The 26,311-nt window shown below is 39.3% G+C and overlaps 1 protein-coding gene across 5 annotated transcripts in view; it reads right to left on the bottom strand.

Annotated features, from left to right (window-relative positions):
* Positions 1–26,311, bottom strand: part of pomt1 (protein-O-mannosyltransferase 1) — a 235,961-nt gene that overhangs the window by 19,944 nt on the left and 189,706 nt on the right. For all 5 annotated transcript variants that reach the window (XM_064297590.1, XM_064297586.1, XM_064297587.1 and 2 more), the window contains one exon: positions 12,027–12,124. In XM_064297590.1, the coding sequence (XP_064153660.1) occupies positions 12,027–12,124 (98 nt within the window). The remainder of the gene's footprint in view (positions 1–12,026; positions 12,125–26,311) is intronic.

The following is a 26,311-nucleotide window of genomic DNA, read 5'->3' as shown; positions in this document are numbered from 1 at the left end:
AAATACATGAATATGTTGTGATTTACAGCAATGCATAATTTAGACATTTTGGGTAGATTTGGAGACGCTGGGTACATTGCTTAGTTTTTGCTTCATAGATCTTTAGTAGTTCTACATATCCACCCTTAGATTTTATAAACTTGTGGTCAAGTAGTTTTTGATCCAGGACATGCATAGTTTAACCTGCTGTATATATGCAATCTCTCAGTATTTCACTGCGAACTAAAAAAGAGGAAATTCATTTTAGATTTTTTGCCTAGACAATTGCATCTGTGGCACTTTATTTCTTCCAAAATTATGAATATAAAGTAAGCTAGTATTGTAAATGGTACAAATGTCCTGCTTCATTTAAGCATTTTTTCAAGTTTCTGTGGTGTTCACATCTGGAGTTATAAAGCTTTAAATAGGGTACCCCCTAAATGGGCAAGGATTAGCCAGATTTGGCTTGCGCGCTAAGGGGTTAAAATATTTTGAGAATCTATTTAGATGCTTGCCGATATAAAATGGGATCAAGTCCTTCACTGAACATGCCTTCTGCTGTGGAGTCAAAGCTGTCCTCAGAAATATTCACTCAAATGAGTGCCTTCTTCAAATGCTTCCAAATGCTGAATCTTCTGTTTAGGCATTGAAAAATAAATTTCTGTTGCAAAACAACCTTCGTAAACAACCTTTGTAGGCATAAAGTCTCAAGAACGTTGAGACTCGTGTGTAACGTTTTCAGCATGCACACTGAAAAAATGGTTTGTTTACACAGGAGAAACAATGCGTGTCCTTTTAGGCAAGCATAACAATCAATACATGAGGGACATCACCTCAGAGTTCAGTAGATGACTAAGCCTGTTAGATGGGAAGATGAATCACTTGATATGCCTGAAGTGAAATGTAAGGATGAGGGGGAAAAAAAACATGGTGACAGAAAAAAAATCCTCTAGATCAACCCCTGATCATAAGACTTATTCATAGTTCGATAATTCCTTTGACAAGATAAATGTGCGTATATCATTCTCATTTGTAAGTACAGTTGTGGCCAAAAGTTTACATACACCCAGACTAAAGACATTCAAACCCAATTTTTCACAACTCCACACATTTCATGTTACCATACATTTCCTGTGCTAAGTCAATTAGGGTATTTACTTTAAATACCATAAGAGGAAATTTCAAGATAATAGCTAAGAGAGATTTATTTCAGCTTTTATATACCATGTCAGATTTTCAGTGGGTCAAAAGTTTACATACATTTGCTAACATTTGGTGGCATTACATTTCAACTGCTTAACTTGAATCAATAACTTGGGGTAGCCTTCCACAAGCTTCTCACAATACTTTGCCGGAATTTTTTCCATTCCTCCTGACAGAACTGGTGTAACTCAGTCAGGTTTGTGGGTCTCCTTGCTTGGACACGCTTTTTCAGTTCAGTCCACAAATTTTCTATGGGATTCAGGTCAGGGCTTTGTGATGGCCACTCCAATACATTCACTTTGTTGCCTTTAAGCCATTTTGTGATTCAGAGGTATGCTTAGGTATGATCATGGTCCTACTAGAAGACCCAGTTGCAACCAAGTTTTTACTTTCTAGCTAAAGTCTTGAGGTGTTGCTTCAGTATTTCTAGATAATCTTCGTTCCTTATGATGCCATCTACTTTCTGAAGTATATCAGTCCCTTTTCCAGCAAAACACCCACACAACATGATGCTGCCACCCCCATGCTTCACAGTTGGGATGGTGTTCTTCAGATTAAAAGCCTCACCCTTATTCCTCTATGCATAGCACTGATCATTATGGCCAAACAGTTAAATTTTTGTTCCATCTGACAAGAGAACACTCCACCAAAAGGCTAGGTCTTCATCCTGGTGATCACCTGCAAATTTCATTCTGGCTTTTTAATGCCAATCTTGGAGTAGGGTTTCTTCCTTGCGCAACAGTCTTTCAGGCCATGGCAGTGTAGGATTCTCTTAATGGTGAATGCAGATTCTTTGGTGCCTGATGACTCCAACTCCTTCACCAGTTCCTTTGTTGTTATCTTGGGATTCAGTTGAACCTTTCGGATCAAGGTTCGTTCAGCCCTGGGAGTTAATTTGTGCCTCCTTCTTGAACGATGCAGTGTCCGTGTGGTCCCAAGATTTTTATATTTGCATACAATTGTTTGTACAGATGCACGTGGTACCTTCAGTTGTTCGGAAATTGCTAGTGTTGTAGTACTCGAGACTGGTCTTGGTCTCGAGACCATATTTTTATGGTCTCGGTCTCGACTGCATTTTTACTCGGTCTTGTCTTGGTCTCAGAGAGAGAGAATTTTTGGTCAAGACCGGCCGAGACCACAGCTACAGTGACACATCAGTACCTGCCTGGGCTTTATTTTATTTTATTTTATTTTTTTCTGTGATTGGATGTAAAACTTCCCTCTTCAGTTGCAACCAATAACTTCGCTTATTTTAAGCACCGCAGGCACCCGCCCCTCCTCCCTGTACACAGGAGACAGCAAGAGCTGTGAGTGTTACCATCCAAGGACGTGCACAAGGCCGGGCTAAAGTTGCCCGAGCAACAGCCTATTTGCCCTCTTTGGCTGAGCTGCCCCTCTGGAGGAAAAAAAAAAAAATAAATAATTTTATTTTTGCTGTTGTGGCTGTGTCACGCCAATTTTTATCTGGGCTGCAAAAATGGTCCGGGTGACGCTATGACATTCTAAAACAGCTGTTATATCCATGGTGACGTAGTTAACGTTTCGTTACAGCATCCATTTCTGTTGCGATAAAGATTCTAAGACAACTCAGCAATTTCTCTCATTTAACAGGTTATTTTCCAGCCTGAAATGCAATCATATTAGTAAATGGCTACACATGTGATCTAACTTTCAAGTAGTTGGCTACCTCCCTGGATATGAAGTAAATGTTTTTACCAATAAATAATAATAATAAATGCAATTTTATCCACAGAAATAGCTATACAAAAAAGGCGAAATAAATGTTGTGGTCGCGATCGCCGTTGTAGACATCAGAAGGAAATGTCACTGACTTTAAAAAAAAGTTGGCTCTCTCTATTTTCCAGTGTAATAAACACCCCAAAGTGAAGCACAGAATTACCTACTGATAGTAGATGAGATTACTGTGAGGTTGCTTTCCATAGAGGATTTCAGCTGCATACTCCTGTATTACTGAAAATGCTGTAGAGGTGGCTAGCTATAAGTGCATACCGGCGTATGAGTGCTGTGTGCGTTGTGTTGATGGTAGTGTAGCGCTGGCTATCGCTAGAAGCTAGCTAATTGTTAAACAGTCTACTTAGCTACACCACCATATCAATACGGGATATGCCCCCCTCAATATTTAGAACACGTGCATTTGTCCCCCCCCCCCCCCAATAAAAAATATGAAAGAAGCATTTTTCAGGGGCCCACGAGGTCATTTATCAATATCACTTAACATTTCCAAAACCATATTTGATTTGAACCCTCTGAAGACAAGCATAACACCGTCTTCTGGAGGGTCTAACGAGCTCAGTTTTAAAGCTAGAGCATATATGGGTATCATATGAAACTAGAGACCTAGAGGAATCTGGACATACCAGCCAGTTCATGCTAAGTTACTGGGAAAGTGAAAATGCGCTCCAAAGTCGCGACATTTTGACGAGGAAAAAAGTAAGTAAGTAAATCAGTAAGCTGCCATTTAAATATCGTCATTTATGTACTGAACCACAGAATCACAATAAAGTCACAATTTGGGTCTACAAATATGCAGCACAAAAACAAGCACACATACAGACCCCTGTATCACTATACTCTGGCCCCCGACATAAAATACATTTTTATTTCTGACAATAAAGTTGAGTAACCTGTTATACATTATGATTAAGATTCTTCTCTTTTGATGTGATTGATGTTCATATTACCAACAATAATATAGATTCTTCCTCCCTGTATTTCAGGTTCTTGGAGTACAAGGCAGGGCAATGGACAGATGTCACAGCCTACTGGAAAAAAATTAATGTAATAAAATCTGTATTTTGGTTGATTAGAAACTCACCTTTCAACAGTGTTGAGGAAACTACTCTAAAACTAGTTTACCAAACTACGAGCTACTTCACAATGAAAAAATAGTTAAACTAAATCTCAACTTTTCACTTAGGCAAGCATCATTACAGACATTGTGCTAAAATATTTTTGTTAAATTGTTGTTATATTCTGTTCTATTGATAAATTATTTTTTATTTTTTACTGCAGGCCAACAGTAAACACATTTAAATTTAAACTTGTTTCAAAATTTTGTTGAAAATTTAAATTTCAAATAAATATATATGTTTAATATAACTACTATAAACGAATGTTTCTGTTTATTAACAGCATACTCTCACATACAGATCCAGGGTTCCTCGCCCCCCCTCGGTCGTGGTCTTGGTCTCGGTCTCGCCCCCCCTCGGTCTTGGTCTTGGTCTTGGTCTTGCCCCCCCTCGGCCTTGGTCTTGACTTGGTCTCGGATTACAACACTAGAAATTGCTCCTAAGGAGGAGCCGAACGTGTGGAGGTACACAATATTTTTCTGAGGTCATTACATCAATTTCTGGAATATTCCAGACTGTTTAAAGAGACAGTCGACATGGTGTATGTAAACCTTTGACCCACATGGAATTCTTAATTTTGTGAATGAAAGCTGAAATAAATCTCTCTCTAATCGATTGTTTTAAAATGATCTCTGATGTGAACAAAGTAGATGCCCTAATTAAATTGGCAAAATAAATGAATAATAACATGAAATGCGCTGAATTATGAAAAACTGAGTTTGAATATCTTTAGCCTAGGTGTATGTAAACTTTTGGCCTCAACTGTATCTTTACACGTAATTATTCAGAAAATACCCATTTGGAATCAATATATATAAAATGTATCACATTAATAATGATCAAATGCTTAAAACGTATGTCCTCAAAGGCCAATCACAGAAATTTTCTTTCACTGTTAGCCAGTGTTGAAGTGAGATAAAACAAGCACAAGGGTTCCTATTTGAAACAGCTCCAACCCCTCCCCTCTGTCTCTCCTCTCATTCGGGAAGGGCTCCCTCGCATGAACATCATATTTTATGTCAGTAGACGGCTCACTCCATTGGAGGGAAAAAGTGAAGGAAGAATTTTTTATTTTGATTGGAACGCAGCCCTAAACTCTGAATCCCTGGAAGCCTGTACTGTGCACATTGGCCCTCATTTATCAATCTAGCATAGAAACCAGCGCAGATCCGAGCGCAGAAATCATCTTATGACAGGGTTCACGTGTGATTCATGAAACGTTCGTATCTCGCCAATCACAGCGTAAGAATGATCGGGCGTTGATAAATGTGGCGGCTTAAAATAATTGTCACTTAAATATCAAGCCCCTTTATATTCTCGGTTTAGAGGCCTCGCCCCTAGAGTTTACGACATGGAGAAGCTAGAAATAGAATCTGAACCAATTAGTTCTATTTAGCAGCCTGAAAAGTGGCATAGAAGGAAGTCAGAAAAATGCAGTGTGGAAGGAAATCACTGCTGTGGTCAACAGCGTTGCCGTGGACAATCAAACTCCAGCTGAGGTTGGAATATTTAATTTATACATCCGTGATATGTATAGCATATATATGTATATATATATATATATATATAATAGTAATTAGCTTATAACGTAATTCTTTACATTTAGGTGAAAAAAAATGGTCAGACCTCAAACTCGCCACCAAAAAGCGTGTTGCAGCCCATAGGCGCAGCACCCAGCTGACTTGAGGAGGCCAGCTGGATTCCAGCCTTGCATTGGCGCAGACTGAGGAGCGAGTGTCCGTGCTTATCGGGTCTGCTTCCATTTCGGGCATAACAGGTGGGGGAGGAGACACAGAGGAGTCCAAGCCGGATCCGGTCCAAGCCGGATAATGGTAAAAATTTAATAGCCTAGGCTACTAGTATTTAAATAATTGCATGGTTGCAGGGTTAATTTATTTCTTCGTTTTAATGATTTTCTAATGATGTTATAAACATGCTTTCGTTTCGTTTTTGTCTTACGGGCGCATAGAGGTCTTCTAACAGAGCCAGATCTGCCAATGCCGAGGTTTGATGGCTGTCAAAGCTCTTGTTTAAATAGGTGACTGAATAAGCATCTAACCTAATAGCTTGTAATTATGTCACCAGTAGCGTAGCCTAACAAGTAGGCTATCTCAAAATAAAAGAGAAATAAATCTCATGGCCTACACCAAAAAACTGTTAACCCCGTTAATTGCAAACAATTTGAAAATAACTATATATGTTAGGGATATGACACAGTCGATGCAGGCCTTTACAAAATAGAATATTTTACCATAGGCTATATATTTTTAAGTGATTAATATGTGGCTGCATATGCTTAGATGCCAGTCCAAATATGGTCTAATAACAATTCTCCGACTCAGCCAGATTTACTATGCTGCACCGCAAGTCCACGCTGACATGAAAACTACACGAGTTGAGACTTGACGTGAGATTTGATCGTAGCCTCCGCTCACGTCCAAATTTATAAATGCCGAGCTTTGCGTGGAAATGACCGTACACCCAGTTTTCTGTCATACGTTCGTTTCGTAAATGAGGGCCATTGAGTGCAAACATGGAGGTTCCCATGAAAGTGAATGAGGAACATCTGATTTTGAAGTCCCAGATGGAATTTTGAAACTCGATTAATGATCGTTATTTTCAAATGAAAAGCAGATTGTGAAAATGTGTTCAATTTTTATGCAAATGTGCAGTAATAAATATGAATAAATATTTTCCCAGAACTTGGACCAAAACAACCATTGTTTCACAAATTGCATACACATAACTAATTATGTTATCTTTGACCGTTAAATCATCTTGATATATATATATATATATATATATATATATATACACAAACACACACACACTTACCAGCCACTTTATTAGGTACATCTGTTCAACTGCTTGTTAATGCAAATATCTAATCAGCTTATCACGTGGCAGAAACTCAGCAACTCAATGCATTTAGGCATGTAGACATGGTCAAGACAATCTGCTGAAGTTCAAACCAAGCATCAGAATGGGGAAGAAAGGTGATTTAAGTGACTTTGAACGTGGCATGGTTGTTGGTGCCAGACGGGCTGGTTTGAATATTTCAGAAACTGCTGATCTACTGGGATTTTCACCCACAACCATCTCTAGGGTTTACAGAGAATGGTCTGAAAAAGAGAAAATATCCAGTGAGCGCCAGTTCTCTGGGCGAAAAATGCCTTGTTGATGGCAGAGGTCAGAGGAGAATGGCCAGACTGGTTCAAACTGATAGAAAGGCAACAGTAACTCAAATAACCACTCGTTACAACCGAGGTACAGTGGTCACTGGTTTCAGATGACGCTTCTGCCGCGAGAGATCTTCCCGGTAGCAGCAAAGTTGCATACATTTTCTTTGTATTTCTACAGGAACTACTTTTGTTCGCAAAACCACCACCAGGTGGCACTCAAAACCATATGTGGCAGTTAACACTTCAACTGTGGCACTGACGAGCAAAGTAGAACAGTGTTATCACCGCTCTTATTTTAACGGGAAAAGAGAGGAAAATACATTTTAAAGATAAGCTGAAAATAGGGACATGCTTGTTACCCATAACATTTTTGTGTGTATGTGAGTGACATTTACATCTATAAATGGTTATTCAACTAACTTTGTGGTCAGACTGTGAAACTTAATAATAGTCAGATAATTTTGAGCAGTCTAAAGTCATCCATTTCACTTAGGATTTAGGGTAGAGTTTTTATAAATGTAACACATCATAAATGCAACACGGTAAATAACTTTTTATTCACTGCTGCGTCATTTGAGAATTGTATATGCACAATTCAGTCCTGTACCAAATGATTAATGGAAAAAAAACAGCATTTATCACACACATTTATTATAAGGACACTAATTATAAGTACATTTTTTATGTTCTATTTGCTCAAAGATTTGTAAGAAAGCAAGTGAAATCTTCACCCGTTCACCCGGCAGGTTCCTTCTGTTTCGCAAATGAGTAATTACAGGCGTAAATCGGACAGTCTGTCATCAAAGAAATTGATGAAGAGTGTTACATTAGGCCATCTGTCGGTCATGGTCATTCTGTAGGCTTCACCAAGATCATGTCTGCAGTGTGGTATGAAGCATTTTAGTTTTACAAATGATGAGTTTGACAGTTTATTTTTAATCCATAATAGCATACGCTACAGTATAATCAAATAATAATATATAAATCGCTGACTTTCCAGAACACAAGAAAATAGTTGTTTCCTTTAATATGATGTTAAAAAATTAGCTGCTTCCCTTGGCAACTAATAACTATCATTGGGGAGAAAGGATCTGTGTACTTTTTGGTCAATCGTTTTCCGTTTCAGGAACAGAAATTAAAAAGCAAGAAATTAATGGGTGTTCGATATTCATTTTAAAACATAAATCGAAAAACGGTTCGTATTAAATCGTAGGCTATTAAAGAAAACAGCTGTTATTTTCTGATAAGTTAAGGTATGTTGCTATTTAAAGTAATAATATCGAAGATTTTCATTAAAATAAATGTCTTTTAAGTCACTATCTATCGCTGCATTGGGTAAAACAATGGTGATTGAGCATATTTTTATATTAATTTATACTATTATTATTATCATAATTCATGATAAAAAAACTTGGTGTCTGTGGCGACATTCCCGGGAAAAAATCACAAGCGGCGCACAGTTAGTGACGCGTTTTTCATCACCCATCAGTGGTTGGTCCGCCAGAGAGGGTAGGCGGAACTAACGCAACAGGCCCGCTCTTCACTCACTTGTGTGTGAGCAGCGTACTGTTTTTTCCGGTGTCTGCATGCGTTACAAAAACAGAGAAGGTGGGGGGGGGGGGGGGTTGGGGGAGTTATGGAACCCTAAAAAGTTTTTGTGTAACATGAGAGGTCATATTATTTGTTGATGTAGATTTCGTATTACATTTAATGACAATGTAACTTTACTAAATTACATAGCTATTTGCACAGCTAACGCTAGCTACCGGACCATGTCAAGAAAAACAACATTAGTTTAGACAATGTTGCGCACAGTATCCATCTCTCATATCAGGTAACGTTGCGTTAGCTAGCTAGCTAATGTAATTAACACAATCGAATGTCGGCTAACAATTAGAAAAAAACGCTAGCTAACGCTACCGACCTCGCAAACCGTCTCTCGAATGCAATGCTACCTTGTTGCAACGTTGCAGTGTAGCTAACTTAAGGCCAGTTCAGATCAATGATTCGCAACGAGACTGGGTGCAACTTGCAAAATTCCGAGACGTCTGATTGTAAACGCTTTATTACTGCACTTGGCGATTTGACAAGGACAGTCTTTTAAATCCTCAGGGCAGGCAACGGCTCTGCTACTAGCCAGTTCACACCGCTGCAATTTTCTCTGCAACATTCTAAAACCGTTTCGCCTCGTTGCGAATCATTGATCTGAACTGGCCTTAACGTTACCGTTATTTACATTGCCATCGAGTTCATCAATATATTATAATGATCGGAATAAAGCCGGGGTATGTGGAGCAGAGCCGGGTCTGATTTCTGAAGACGTCATGCAGGAGAAAACTAAATAAAAGAATACGGCAGTATGGATTAGCATTATTATTTTATTATGCTTCCTCATATGTTCCTTCAGCCTTTATGCCCTTTTTTTATGAAATCTCCTTTGTTTTTGTTTTATTCTTCTTGTTCTGATTGCTAATTTAACACCCAGCTCAGCTTTACTCTCAAACAGTTTAGCTAGCAAAACCAGAAACACCAGGGGTAACATTTTGCAAGGCAGTTGTTTCAAAAATACCACACAACAATCATTCACGAAAAAGACTGCTTATTGTGCACGAGATACATAATTGCACACAGTGAATCGCGAAAATTCTTCTCTGCAGTGTAAAGATGTTCATACCGGGCAAAAGGTGGATAAAGAACGTTTGCAGAAATTGATCATCACTAATTCTAGGTTTGCTACGGCATTTTAACCCGGCTCGGCAGTGTAAAGACATCTTGAGTTAGCCTAATGTTAGACAACGAATGAGTATGTACATAACGTTACTTTTAACAACCGTTTTATATTCAGTAAATAGTAAGTGTTATAGTTGGTGTGCCAACTGACTGACGTCACACAGGCTACACTGGTTGGATCTGGTTCGATCTATGGGAAGTGAGGTCCAAAAACACGCCTGCAATTACTGCTTCTCGCCATTGGCACCGTCATCGAGAACGAAACTGAAATCTTCGAGATTGTCACTTTAAGTAGCATTTATGAAATTGTGCAAAATCTTAGGGTCTTACGAGTTTTATGTTGCAAACTGTTGTAATATTTAAAAAAAAAAAAAAAAAAGAGAGTTACCAGATCCATAAAAATATTTGAATGGCTTCTATGCTGATACCAGCCCAATATCAGCTGGGATTAGGGCTTTATTTTTCCCAAGTACTAATGTTATCTTAAAATCACAGAGCTAAGCTTATTTTAAGATTGTGAATCACCCGGAAATGCAACGCGGTGTGACATCAAGTACAATGCAGAATAGTGGAAGATGTCCTTATGAGGAAATATTACACTCTGCTGCCCCCCAATGTCAGAACCCGGCATCCATTTCCTTTTGGCCAGCAGAACTGCCGCCGCGGAGGCAAACGCATCATCTGAAACCAGTGACCACTGTATGCAGAAGAGCATCTCTGAACGCACAACACGTTGAACCTTGAAGCAGATGGGCTACAGCAGAAGACCATACCGGGTGCAACTCCTGTCAGCTAAGAACAGGAACATGAGGCTACAACTTGCATGGGCTCACCAAAATTGGACAATAGAAGATTGGAAAAACGTTGCCTGGTCTGATGAGTCTCGATTTCTGCTGCGACATTCAGATGGTAGGGTCAGAATTTGGGGTAAACAACATGAAAGCATGGATCCATCCTGCCTTGTATCAACGGTTCAGGCTGGTGGTGGCGGTGCAATGGCGTGGGGGATATTATCTTGGCACACTTTGGGCCCCTTAGTACCAACTGAGCATCATTTAAACGCCACAGCTTATCTGAGTATTGTTGCTGACCATGTCCATCCAGGGGCGACAGAGCTCAGGAGGTAAGAGCGGTTATCTGGCAGTCGGAGGGTTGCCGGTTCTATCCCCCGCCCTGGGTGTGTCAAAGTGTCCCTGAGCAAGACACCTAACCCCTAATTGCTCCCAACGAGCTAATTGGTATCTTGCATGGCAGCCTTTCACCATTGGTGTGTGAGTACGTGTGAATGGGTGAATGAGAGGCATCAATCAATTAGAATGGGTGAATGAGATGGATATTCAATTTGGATAAAAACGCTAAAAATTTACCATCCATCCCTTTATGACCACAGTGTAACCATCTTATAATGGCTACTTCCAGCAGGATAACGCGCCATGTCACAAAGCCTGATCTGTTTGACAGCTGAAAAGGGGTTTTTCTTCACCATTGAAAGCATTCTTTGTTCATCCACTACAATGGTCTTCCATGGCATACCAGGTTATTTACTATTGCTGAGCTCACCAGTCCATTCTTGCTTTTTAAAAATGCATCAAATCGTTTGACACACCCAATGTTACAACATAAACTGAAAAAAACAGATTTTTTTATGGCCTGTTTTACTGGCATTTACAATTCTTGTTGGCCCTCATGTTGACAGACAACAGACTCCAAATGAAAATGCCAAACCTACCAGCCACACTGCTGATCTGAATGAACTGCACAAACTATCCACGTGTGGACACTTTTTGTTTCAGGCAGTGAACTTCATGGCCAAAATCTCATCCCCATTCATCCACTGACATGATGTCACTCAACAAGCATGTGAAAAAATGTAAATTTGGAAAGTGGGGAAAAATCCCAGCCTTGAACTGTAACTAATTTATCTGGAAACTGTGTACTTTGGATAACAGTGCTGCAGGAAAGAGTTCTCTGTTCTAGTACTACAACAAGACTGCTGAATTGCACTGCTGAATTATTGCATGTGATCTGTATTTCACACCTATAACTATTGAAATTTACTCACCTGTAGTTCCATGAACTTGGCCATGAAAGTGAGGTTCTGGCTAAAGTGAATGTGTGTGGGTGAGTGCAGCTCCAGCTCCCTCTCCTTCTGTTCCTGGCCTGCAGTGAAAAACACACAATCACATTCATATTCAGTGACAGGCCTCATATTCAGTGAGTCCAACAATGTTTTATTAGTCACTGTGCTGTCAATACATTCACTATTCATATTTTCTTATTTGGCTCAGTGTTTATTAATCTGGTAGACAATTATTTGGTATCTTTTGGGAAAAGTGTATGCTCTTCTGCCATTATCTCATGTGCTGTCCTCAAGAATTAAAAATTTGAGATTATGTTACACCTATCTACCACCAGTTAGGACCCCCCTTTGCAACCGGAACAGCTTCAGTTCCTTGCAGCATAGATTCGACAAGGCCCTTCAGGATTCAGCTGACTCGAAAGCATCATACAATTCCTTTTATTGGCTACATTCATGCTGCAAACTTCCCATTCAATCCCACAGGTGCTCTATTGGATTGAGATCTGTGCCCACTGGAGTAACTGAAGTTACTGCCATGTTTGTTGAATCAGATTGTGATGACATGCTTTGCGACGATGCATTATTTTACTGGAAGTATCCATCTGAAATGGGTAGACTGTGGCTCTAAAGGGACGTACATGGTCAGCAACAATGCTATGGTGTGCTGTGGCATTCTAATGACGCTAATGTGTGCCAAGAAAGCATTCCCAACACCATTACACCAGAACCACCACAAGCTTGCAATGCTGACACAAGGCAGGACGGATCCATGGATTCATACTATTTATGTCAAATTGTGACCTTACCACCGGCATGTTGCAGCAGAATTCGAAATTTGTCAAACCAAGCAATATTTTTCCAATCTTCAGTTGTCCAGTTTTGGATATAACATGTCCACTGTGGCCTTATCTTGTTCTTAGCTGACAGTAATGGAACCCGTTGTGGTATTCTGCTGCTGTAGCCCACCTGCTTCAAGGTACGATGCATTGTGCATTCACATATGCCCTTTTGCACACCACTGTTGTAAACAGCTGTGGCCTTTCTGTTAGCTTGAATGAGTCTGCCTATTCTGCTCTGAAATCTCTCATTAACAAGATGTCATTAACTGTAGACTGTAGTGCCTGAAAATTCCAGGAGGGAAGCTGTTTCTGAGATACTTGGAACGCCCCCTTCTGGTACTAACAATCATACCACGGTCAATGTCACTTTGACCACGCATTTCAAGGCTCAAGACAACACAATCTTAAAAAAATGAAATACCTTACCAGCAATTACCCATAAACATGAGTCTACTCATAATTCTTAGTCCAATCATATCATATATTCACACAGCAACAAAAAACTGCAACAGCCATGGCAATAACATACGTCTAGTGCAGTAAAATAAAGTGCAACAGTAAGTACCGCAATTATAAGTAAACGTACTCATCAGGTGAAGGGTCTACGGGCAACTTAGTAAATGGATAGCTTGTTTGAAGAAACTGTTGTTAAAGCAAGTGGTTCTAGTAGGCATGCTACAGTACCAGCTACCTCATGGTAGGGGAGAAAGCCATCTGGGTGCTGAGTGGAAGGGGTCACGAATGATACTACAAGCTTTATAGAAGCAACTGTTCCTGTGAAGTCCTCCATAGAGGGAAGCTGTAGCCCTTGGGTTTTTTTGGCTGTCTTAACCCCTTAGCGCACATGCCAAATCTGGCCAATCCTTGCCCATTTAGGGGGTACCTTATTTAAAACTCCAGATGTGAACACCACAGAGACTTGAAAAATGTAGAAATTTGTACCAGTTACAATACTATCTTAAATTACTTTATATTCATTTGGAAGAAATAAAGTGCCACAAATGCAATTGTCTAAGCAAAAAATCGAAAATTTGCATTGCATTGAACTTTTTTAGTTCGTAATGAAATATTGGGAGATTGCACATATACAGCAGGTTAAAGTATACATGTCCTGGATCAAAAACTTCTTGACCACAAGTTGATAAAATCTAAGGGTGGATATGTAGAAGTACTAAAGATCTATGAAGCAAAAACTGAGCAGTGTACCCAGCGTCTCCAAATCTACCCAAAATGTCTAAATTATGCATTGCTGTAAATCACAACAAATTCACATATTTCACTACAAATCAACTGTTTTTACTCAAGAAACTCGCTGTTGCATCATTTTCAAGTGGTAATTACAAGCTTTCTGTCAGTACAGTAGTCTAAAATACCTAGGGGTCCAGAAACATAACCAAAATCTCTCCAAAAAAGAATATAATGCTTTTTGTCCATTATAAAGCACATAAATGAGCCCTTTATGAAGGTTTAAGATGAAACATTGATATCAGATTTAAAAATGCAAAGAATATTGTCACACAATGCTGTACAGTACCAAAATATGTAATAATTAACTCTTGTATGTATTTCTATACTCTGTACTCTTGTATGTTTTCTTGTATGGGGATGGGACGATATGAGAACAATTTTCAACCGTCCACCACTCATCATCACTGTTGCATGAATCACAAAAACTATTACACTACTAACTAACGCTTACATTACAGTGAAAAATATCCACATTATATAATACCACTAACCTATTTAAAAACAATCAATTTAAAAAATAACGTATATAACTGAAATATTTTGAACTGTAATACTTACATAGCGGTGATTAAATTTTATCTGTGTTCGGTAGACAAAGACAGAGAGACACAGTAAATCAATGATACAGTTCTACCCGTTTCTGTCTGCTACAGAAAACGATGTCAGATAGGTCTATTAGCAAACATATGGCTTAGCTATGCCCAGAAGTCCTCAATAATAATAGTATTTTCCAAGAAATTATGAAAAATCGTTGACAACATTTTGTTCGGTGCAGCATCTTTTACTGTTCCCACAGAGTAAATGCGATAATAAGAAAATCTTTGGTTACGCTGACCTATAAAAAGCTATTCCAAAAGCAAATTTAGACATGTTACACATCGTTAGAAAGCTTATACTCTCACCTACTGAATAAAATAACTGTCAATCAAGCCAGACTGTACTAGAAAGGGCGACAACACCGTAAACAACACGTGTGGTATTACGCACAGCTATTTTGGAAGGTACCCAGGCATCATAAATGCACGTACATTTCACAAACGGATTGTCCAAGACAATATGACCACTCAAAAGGGACATCTCTATGGGTAAAACCAATGGTAAGGTTGTATATTTATTCAATATTTAGTTCCAGATATTGACTGTAGAATGACATGGTATCATTTTTTTTCAAACTTTGCCTAGTTTATTTCGTTATTCAGTGAGCAGCGTTTTCACAGCTGTTCTTGCATATCTTAGGGCTATTGTTGGGTTTATCTTGTTGCTATGACGGAATATGATTTTTGAGTGGTGAAAGAATATTTTTATGAATGCCCAGATAGACAATATTGTCCATTATGTCATGGGTGGGGGTGTAGTTGGAGAAGAAACTGCAGGGAGGGGGTGTGTGTTAAATTAACGACCAGAGCGACAATGGTGGCGTTGTGAAACTCCGTATTCGGCATAGTTGTCGTGTATTGTCTACTAATGAAGCTAAAACAACGCGTTTCTGTTTTTAACTCATACTTTGGTTGCAGTAGCACTGAATGTCTGAGTTCAGTAATCGCTGCATGCCGGTGTGCTGACCACTAGGGGCTTTGCGCTAAGAAGTTAATGATTCTTCAAAGGTTTTCAGAGGCTTGTGTGATGGATGTGAAAATGAAAATCGCTGAACCACAGAAGCATGCTTTGTAAAACATTTTTTAAAGAAAAAATCGCGACATCATCATTAACATTCCAATTCTCATTAAAACACTGCTACATCTCTTTTTTACCTTGTTTTTGTTGAGGAATATTCAGATTTAATCATTATCTTGTACACATTTATGCATAGTCATTATTGATATATGTTTTTTTATGCCTTTTCATTCATTACACTTAGTACAGTAGGCCTCACACCCTCTGCTGTGGGCCTTACACTCGGTGCAGCGGGCCTTTGGAGAATGCAGGATATAATGGTCTGATTGTTGCCTGAGGGCCTGGAGCTGCACAGCTGCACCTGCCCTCAAGGCCAGTGTACAGCCTGGTACTGTTTATCTTATCATTCGTCACCATGAAAGAAGATGTAGCTGAATGTCAATTTGGGAAAACATGTTTTTGTCAGGTATGCGACGGGAGGGAGCCCACTGTACTGAAGTGATAGATTGTCAAGGTTGTTCATGAAGACATCTTTATTAGAGAATTTGAAAATGTGGAAGGAGAAATGTGGAAGGAAGGTTGAGAGGAGTTCACAGTCATTGCTTATCGTTATCACTTATTACATATTATCTACTATCAGTCATTGCATACCACTGTCATTATCTATCATCACTGTCTACTGTAGTCCGCACTTATTAAATTACTGTAGCAAATTGTATTACCAGTATATGTTATGTGTAGGGCATAATGCCATGCAGATGTAGGATGGGTTAGGACAAAATACGTTTTGTTTGGCAAGAATTAGAACATTTAACCATTTATTTTTTATATTAAGGGATGGGGGCTTGGAAATATTGGTGGAAAATCTAAGCAGTTGTAAGAGTGGGATAAGCCAGTTAGGAGGGGTTTGAGTTTAAGCTCCACAACAGTTGGAGCTAGAAAACCGTATAAAGGAAGAGTGTATTTAGGGTTGTGTTCAGAGCTGCTTTGCCAGCCTTGGTTTCTTGTATGTTACTTTGAGTCGCTTACAATAAACCTAATTACATCAGAATCTGTGGATGGTTGTAATTTTTGAGGAAGCATCAACAGCGTGGAGGGAACACTCAGTCCATCTGGCCCAGGCTGAAGTTAGGTTCTCCCGCACTTTGTTCTTCTTTGACATTATCGTTAGTCTTCCTCTGTCTGACAGGTTTTTGTTTTTTTTACCCACTGACGTGTTGCCACATCTTTTTCAACAGCTGACTAATGTTAGTAGTCAGCTGTTAGTCCACACCGCTCTAGCAGGTGTTATGACCATAGACATGCATATTTTAATGCTACAGTATATGGTTACGATAGGTGAAAAAAGTAGACCACAGACACATACAATCAGAGTAGCCTAAAGAATGTAAAGATTTGTGGGTGTTGAAGTCTCGTATTTTGAAGCTGTGTTTGTGACTGCTGTAAAAGCGTGAATTTCCATGTATGTTTCAGTGATTTTTCTCAGCAGCTTGATTTCTACAAAACAATGTGTCTGGTAAATTGGTACCTGACATCTACCCTAGGGATATTACAATGATAATTATCAAATGCAATAACATTTGCAGCCACAATGTTGTGCGTTACCTTTCCTTTTGTCCTTTTTCATTTTAATTATGCCTGAAGCTTTTAGTAAACAACCAAACCGAAGAGACTGTGTGAAATGCTTCCGGAGAAAAAAAGTAACCTCTTTTATCTACTGGATGTTAATAAGACAGCCTATCAGCGCCAAGGTCGTACAGCTTCCATGTGATCATGTTTTTGTCAATCAAACGGAGTTGCGAGAAGCTGCTGATTGGTTGTCTTACAGTCACTCAATAGATAACAGTGGTGATGTTATTTCTGAAAGCATTTTACGCAGCTTCTGAAGTGTGGTTGTTTACTACCACATCAGGTAAAATTAAAGAGAAAAATGCTTAAAGAAAGGCAATACACCACACGGTGGCAACGACCATTATTGCATTTATAATTATCGTCACAATATATTGCCCATCCCTATTCTATCCACATTTAATGGGTGGTTCGGTGCTAGCTTCATTCCATTCTGTTACACTGATATGCAGCTGGCAGCTATTTATTGGTAAAACCAGAGGAAGTAAATAGCAGGGTTGGCAGGAACTCCAAATTTAATTTAACTGTATAATCAGAAGTAGAGTTTGGGTGCTGCTGCATTGCTCATCCAGTTAAGGCATTGCACTAGTGCATGGAAGAGCCCACAGCGGGTTCAAATCCTGAATCTGCCAGTGCCATTTGTGGCCAGTAATCCAACAGGTCAACTCATAGGTTTTAGCGTAGCCTAGCATTAGGGAGCATTCAATCAGCATGATGAGAGATCCACATCTCACCGTTCTTCAGTGACTTCAATACCATGAGAAACAGGAGACCTTATGAGCATTCAAGGTCTGGCCATTACAGCACACTGCAAATAGCCTTTTCAAGGCTTTCTAAAGAAATTACCATTCTGCATACAAGCCCTGTGCTTAAAAACATTAACCTATGTGCCCTGTAATAACATGATATTGAAATAAAGGATAAAGAAGTACTGGATGAATTACTTAAACTAAAGACAAATAAAGCAGCAGGCCCTGGCAGCATATACCCAAGAGTATTAAAAGAGTTAGCTGAGATCATTTTTAAAACACAGGCAGGCATTTTTAGACAGTACTTAGAAACTGAAGAAATACCTGAGGACTGGAAGCAAGGTAATATAATACCAATATATAAGAAGGGGGACTGTACTGATCCAGGAAACTACAGGCTTGCCAGTCTAACTTGCATCACATGTAAAATCTATAATTAGAGACAAGTTGAAAATAGTAACATCCTAAGGGATAGCCAGCATGGTTTTTGTAATAATAATAATAATAATACATTGTATTTATCAGGCGTTTATCTGAACACTCAAGGTCACCTTACATGGTATTAAAATGGATAGAAGGATGACAAGACACTACAGATACATACATGATATTAAAAACAGTTAGAAAAGACAAAGACACTGCACTTACAGGACATGGTATTTAACATAAAAAAATAAAAAAATAAAATAACAGTAATAAATAAAACTAGAAATACCACCTCGTGGTTGTATGCCTCCGCCAACCAGTAGCCAGTTTGGATATAAAATGTCATCACTTCATCATTTTATCCTATTAAACATTTGTGTGAAACTTTGTCGTAATTAGCGTATGAATTCTTGAGTTATGGCCAAAAACGTGTTTTGTGAGATCACAGTGACCTTGACCTTTGACCACCAAAATCTAGTCAGTTCATCCTTGAGTGCAAGTGGATGTTTGTGCCAAATTTGAAGAACTTCCCTCAAGGCGTTCTGGAGATATCGCGTTCACGAGAGAATGGGACGGACATGAGGTCACAGTGACCTTGACCTTTGACCACCAAAATCTAATCAGTTCATCCTTGAGTCCAAGTGGGCGATTGTGCCAAATTTGAAGAAATTACCTCTAGGCGTTCATGAGATATCGCGTTCACGAGAATCGGGACAGATGGATGGAAGGACGGACAGATGGACAGACAACCCGAAAACATAATGCCTCCGGCCACAGCTGTGCTGTGACGGCTGCATAATAAATAAAGGTGGCATGGGGGAGTGGATAGCTATGTCCTGTTCAGACAAAAGCTAGTGTGAAGAGGTGAGTTTTTAAATGTTTCTTAAAAGTGGAGAGAGTCTCAGTATTACAGATGTGGGGAGGGATTGTGTTCCAGAGTTTGGGTGCTGCACAGGAGAAAGCCCGATCACCAAGGGTGGAGTGGCAAGATGTGGGTACAGTTAGAAGTCTTGCAGAGGAGGAGCGAAGCAAGCGAGTGGGTGTGTGGTCCAGGGGAAGATCAGTGAGATAGGCCAGAGCTAAACCATGAAGAGCACTGTAGGTTAACAGGAGGGTTTTGAGTTGTATTCACAATTTTACTGGCAGCCAATGAAGTTTGTACAAGATTGGAGGGATGTGATCGTATGTTTAGTGTGGTTCAGTATTTGTGCTGCAGAATTTTGAACTAACTGAAGTTTGTGTATTGACCTGATTGGGATGCCAGTGAGAATAGAGTTACAATAATCCAGTCGAGATGTTACAAAGGCATGGATTAGAGTTTCTGTTGTTGAGTAGGATAGATTGGGCCTGAGTTTTGATATGTTTTGGAGATGGAAAAAGGCAGATCTGGTGATGTGTTTTACATGAGGTTCAAATGAGAGAGTGGAGTCAAGAATGACACCAAGGTTCTTTGCATGAGTGGGATGGGGAAACCGTCAATACTAATGGAAAAGTTTGGAGTTTTGGATAGTGTGGATTTACACCCTATAAGCATTACTTCAGATTTGTCACTGTTACGTTTGAGGAAATTACAGGTCATCCAAATTCTAATGTCCTGCAAACAGTTGATGAGAGATGGGGGAGGAAGTGCAGAGGAGGGTTTGGAACTTATATAAAGCGGTGTCATCAGCGTAGCAGTGAAAACTAACACCATGACGACGCATAGTCTGACCCAGTGGTTGCAGATAAATAATGAAGAGGAGAAGACCCAGCACCGAACCCTGTGGAACACCCTTAGTGACAGAAGCAAAGTCAGATCTGTGATTCTTTATGGATATGTATTGCTGCCTATCAGAAAGGTAAGAGTTCAGCCAGGAAAGTGCAAGATGGGTGATACCAAGATTAGCCAAGCGTTCAAGCAAAATTTTGTGACAGACTGTCAAAAGCAGCACTCAGATCCAGTTGCACTAAGATGTTTAAGAGGTTGTTGTCAGCTGCACGGAGAAGATCACTGATAACTTTCACCAAGGCTGTCTCTGTGCTATGTTTTGTGTGAAAACCATATTGAAAAGGTTCAAGTAACTGATTGGTGGAAAGATGGCCCTGAAGCTGAATGGCAACTATTCGCTCCAGTGTTTTGGCTAAAAAAGGAAAATTTGAAATGGGTCTAAAATTGGGTAGGTTTTTAGGGTCAGCTCCTGTTTTTTTATGAATAGGTGTGACTGCTGCCACCTTCAGGCTACTAGGTACAATGCCAGAGGTGAGAGAGGAGTTGATGATAGCCAGCAACAGGGGAAGGAGGGCAAGGAGGCAAGATTTGACTAGCGAGGTGGGCATTGGGTCTAGCTGACATGTGGTTGACCTGCATTTTGAAATGACTTCAGATAGAGTGGAATCATTGACAGGGAGGAACTGAGCCAGAGAACCTGTCTGAGCTAGCTCCAAGGTGGGAGAGAGGACATCATGTTCACTGCTAGTAAGGAGGAACTGTTGGTGGATTGCATCAATTGCATTTAGTATGAAAGAAGCTAAGGAATTTATTGCAAAGATCAGTGGAAATGCAGAGTGGAAAATTGTCAGGGGGCTGCAACAATTTGTTAACAGTAGAGAAAATAACTTTTGAATTGCCATTACTTATGTGAATGACGTTGGTATAGTAAGAAGATCTGGCAGCTGAGAGGGCATTTTTGTAATTTGTTAAATGTTCGGAATAGGCCTCAGCATGGACCAGGGTTTCCGCCAGTGTATTGCAAGTCATTTTTGTGTGGGTGCGCTCTCTCTCTCTCTCCATGTGGCAACCAACGGTGCTCCCCGGCACTCCCGCATCTCCCCCCAGGGGTGTCACACTGGCTAAAATGTCCTCAATTCTAGTGATACTCACGATTTTTTGGGAGTTTTGGATATTAACCTTTCCCCGTAGCCTATGCTGTAGATGCACATGTTATTTCAATTGTGTCCTACTGTAGCGCATGAGATCTATCAATTAAATATATGAATGTTGTAAAATTCTATTCTGCTTTTTTCCAGTTTTTTGTGATTTTCAACAACTTAAACATTATTTCATCCAATACCTTCCAAGACAAACACCCAGGCTTAATGATCAGTAATCTGAAGAATTTCCACAGTTTCCGCCAGTGTATTGCAAGCCCGGTGGCCCGCCAGGCCTAAGTTGACCCCCCGCCGTGCCTAAGCATCAGGGAATTAAAAAAAAAAAAAAAATGTATGTATTTTTAATATGTTTTTTAAACTACAGTTACAGTGGGGCGACTCAGTTGGAAAGCTCCCCAGCGACATCTGTTGGTTAGAATATGAACGAACTATAGGAAAACAGCAGGTCTGAGATCAGTGTTCTTTACCCTCAATGTGCGTAGTGACGTTCAACACTTGACGCTTCCAACTATCACAAGCTAACGTTACCTAGCAAGCCACAATTTCTTATTTAGAAGGCTAACTAACCTCGTTACAAACTGCGTTATCTCTTCATCTCGTCAGTAAGTACATTCTTTTTATATTAACTTAAGCAGTGTGTAGGTAAATGGTAAATGGACTGCATTTATATAGCGCTTTTATCCAAAGTGCTTTACAATTGATCCCTCTCATTCACACACACACTTACACACCAATGCTAAAAGGCTGCCATGGTAACGTTAAACTAATAGCATGAATGTAATGTTCGATACATTGTAACATTACATGACTTATTAATTGCCATAGAAATAATGACTTCACTTGTTTATTAATAACGTTAGCTTGATGACATTGATGTGCACGACAACGTGGTCATTTAGCTAACTTAGCTAGCTAGCCAAACAGTCAGTAACACAGATACATAGATATTTTCTTGTTGTTGAAATGTGCCCAGCATTCCAAGGCTGTACATTGTTGTAAGATTCAGTAGTCAATCAGTAGGTAGTGTTGTGCATATCCTGCTCTTACAGCTCGTTTCCAGCCCAAACCACTGCAAAGAGAGCAAACTTTTTTTTTGTCAGTGACATTTCCTTCTGACATCTATGACGGCAATCACAACCACAACATTTATTTTGTATATCTATTTCCATGGATAAAATCACATTTATTATTATTATTTATTGGTAAAAACATTTACTTCATATCAAGGGAGATAGTCAACTACTTGCACGTTACATGACATGTGTAGCCATTTAGTAATATGATCGCATTTCAGGCTAGTAGAAAAATAACCCGTTAATCCAGAGAAATTGCTGAGTTGTCTTAGAATCTTTATCACAACAGAATGTATCAAGGCTGGCAGCCCGGATCAAATTTGTTGTGACAGCTGCGGTCAAAAACAAACACCTGAGAGAGGCTGCCTGCATGCGCACCTCCCCCAAGGTGGTACGTCATTGTTTTGCAATGTGCAGCTGTCGTAAAAAACATGCTGGCTTTGATAACCAGAATCGATAAGCTTGGAGGCATACGATTCCAATGAATAGGACAACTTGGAACCGGTTCTCGTTCCCATCCCTATTTAAATGTGCCCAGCATTCCAAGGCATGTTGTAAGATTCAGTAGCCAATCAGGACTTGAATACAAGTTTTTTGTAGAGTGCAAAAACTTTGATATTATTTAATTTATTTTGTTGTTGTTGAAAACACAGCATTCCAAGACTGTACATTCTTGTCAGATTCTTTGTAAGACTCTGCTATGCTGTAAATAGTTGTTGATTTTTTAAAATATGTGTTGAATAAATGACTTATTTATAACAACATTCACATTACATAGTGATATTTTGACATCTCCAGTCAGCTTTTAGCACTGACTTAATGTAGGGCCCTATGGAATCTGTGTTATAGCTTATTTAAATTCTCAATTCCACGATTCCGTCCGTGATTCTGTTATCACAGAAACTATAGGGCCCTACCTTAACTCTCTGGGGTCTAAGGGTAAAATGAGGCACACTGGTGATTGTGCGATGCTCTGACATTTGTGTAAATTTCATCAACTTTATATACAGTGTTTCATATCTTTGTTTTCAGCACAGCACAGCACAGACTCAGCTACAACAATATGGCAGCAGTAAGTAGGTCATAATAATGTGTGGATTGTAAACTGCTCTAAAAACACACAAACTGTAAACAGTAGTTTTGAACATGCACAGGAATGTTGTAATAAAACACACTAAACAATTGTGAATAAGACTTTTGGTCACTGAAATGTGTTCTTCAAAGTCTTGGGAATCAAAAGATGACAAAATATTTTAGCAAATCCAATGAGAAATATAAAATAAATTGCTAAAAGTTAGTGTTGTGACTACTATTTTTCAACACCAGGTGAGAATGGGAGGGCAAATGGCCTTTCTGTAATGAATATGCATTGGGTAGGAATACCTGCCAGCTAAGTAGGCTATTCAAACCTGGCCGCATGCCTCCCCACCACTAAGACAAAGACTCAGTGAGCCATTTAGAAGACAGAAACAAAGACAGCTTTTGATTTGAGAACATTTATTGAAGTAAACTGCATGGAAGATGAGATGAGACTGGAGTACTCTAGCAACGTCTGCCTGGCCTCTTAGCTAGTGGTGAACTAGGCTGTGTTTCCTGATCAACATCTCTGCAAATATAATAAAAACAAAATTGTTAGGAAATGTGAAATCAAATCAAACTTTATTTATATAGCACATTTCCTTCAACAGGTGAAAATTAAATGTGCTTTACAAAAAAGGGACAAACCACTAACTAATGAAAACAAAAATTATGAAATGTGACATCATATACAAACAAAGAACCAAACAAACACAACCAGACTCAGAGAGGTAGCCTATAATTTTGAGAAGCAATGGTTAGAATCATTCGTAGTGTGGGAATTTACAAGCGCGCATATTAGTGAATATTCCTACAAACACACAGAGAATGTAATACAGCCCACATTTACAAATAATGCAAGCTATCAATGAAAAAACATTAGCTTAACTAAATAAACACTGATATTCCAACTAAACTACACGCAACTCATCAATAACAATGCCTCAATCTGAACTAGGCTAGGTCTGTTTAGCCAAGTGGTTATTTTATTGCTATTTCCCGAACTTACTTAGAGTATGCTAATATCGATTGTGCAAGGACATCAGTTTTAGAATCCTAGCCACGCCACTACACGCCAGGCATGAGCTATTTATTACGAATATGATCGAAAAACATACAGTCTACCTGATACTTCTAACACAACCAGACGCAGAGAGCCTAGCCTATAATTTTGAGATGCAATAGTTTGAATCGTTCGTAGTGTGGGAATTTACAAACGCGCACATTGCTGGATATTCCTACAAACACACAGATACGTTGCAATACAGTACACATATTTACCAATATGATCATAAGAAATATACTTACGCATGAAGTTGATCGTCAGCTGGATCAGTTCGCTTTTCGAAATGACACCGCTCTTCATCAGTGTCGGCTTCCGGACGGACCATTTTCCAAAATTAAACGAAATGTTCACCTCAAAAGAAGTGAATTAGGCGACACTCTGTGACATTCTATCCCGCTTTCGCAGACTTTTCTCACATGGATCTCGCATCGCCCCTCCTTTAGTCTCCTTCTATGGAGAGAAATTATAATGTTGTTAACATGTCAATGCGATTTGGGCGGACTTCCTGCTGAGCGAAATTCACATAGTAATGAGTAAAGTTTAGCGAAGCATACATGATCTAATTAATCAAATTTGGAACATTTAAAACAATTTATATTATTTGCCAATGGGCGCATTGGAAAGTTTCTGTCAATGTTTTTGTTGCGTCTGTATGATAACAGCACGTGAAGTTAATCATCCAAATAGAAACGAAAGTTAATTTCATCTTGTCGAGCTCCGCCGGCGGAGCTCTCGACCCCAGAGGGTTAATCCTGTCATCAGTCTGTCGCTGTCCCGCGCCGAACCCCCATCTCTATCTACTGAACACAGATAACATTTTATCATTGCTATGTAAGTAGTACTGCTTAATTTTCAGTTATATATGTTATTTTTGAAATTGAGTGTCTTTAACCTCTTAGCACAAAGCCCTTAGTGGTAGGCATGCCGGTGTGCCTAGATTGCAAAATTCAGACATTCTGTTCTCCTGCACCTAAATTATGAGTTGAAAACACAAACTTGGTGTTCTAGCTTTATTAGTAGACGATGCAGGACAACTGTGCCAAGTTTCGCAGCACCACCATTGTCATGCTGGTCGTGCATTTACCAAGAACCCCCTCCCTGCAGTCTCATCTGTAACTACACTCCCCACGCATGACACACTGGACAAATGTCAACCTGGGCATACATGAAAACATTCTTTTACCAATAAAAATTTGTATTCCATCATAGCGGCAAGATAAAGCCAACAATAGCTGAATGTATGCCAGTACAGCTGTGAAAAACGCTGCTCACTGAACACTGAAATAAACAATATGAATTTTTCAAAAATTATACCATGTCATTCTACTGCCAATATCTGTGACTAAACATAGAATAAATATACAACCTTATCATTGCTTTTAAGTGTAGAGATGTCCCTTTCCAGTCGGAGTGGTCATATATTGTCTTGGACAATCCATTTGTGAAATATATGCTCATTTGTGACGCCTGGGTACCTTCCGAAATAGCTGTGCGTAATACCGCACATGTTTTCGGTGTTGTTGTCCTTTGTAGTACAATCCGGCTAGATCGACAGTTAATTGATCCAATAGGTGACAAAATAATACTTCTAACGATGTAAAATATGTTTAATTTTACCTTTTGGAATAGCGTTTTATAGGTCAGCGTAACCGAAAGTTTTGTATCATTATAGCTGCAT

Source organism: Anguilla rostrata, chromosome 10 (genome assembly GCF_018555375.3).
Source record: "Anguilla rostrata isolate EN2019 chromosome 10, ASM1855537v3, whole genome shotgun sequence".
NCBI lineage: Eukaryota > Metazoa > Chordata > Actinopteri > Anguilliformes > Anguillidae > Anguilla > Anguilla rostrata.
The sequence above is the reverse complement of the archived record's forward strand: the minus strand, read 5'-3'. Positions and strand labels throughout refer to the sequence as shown.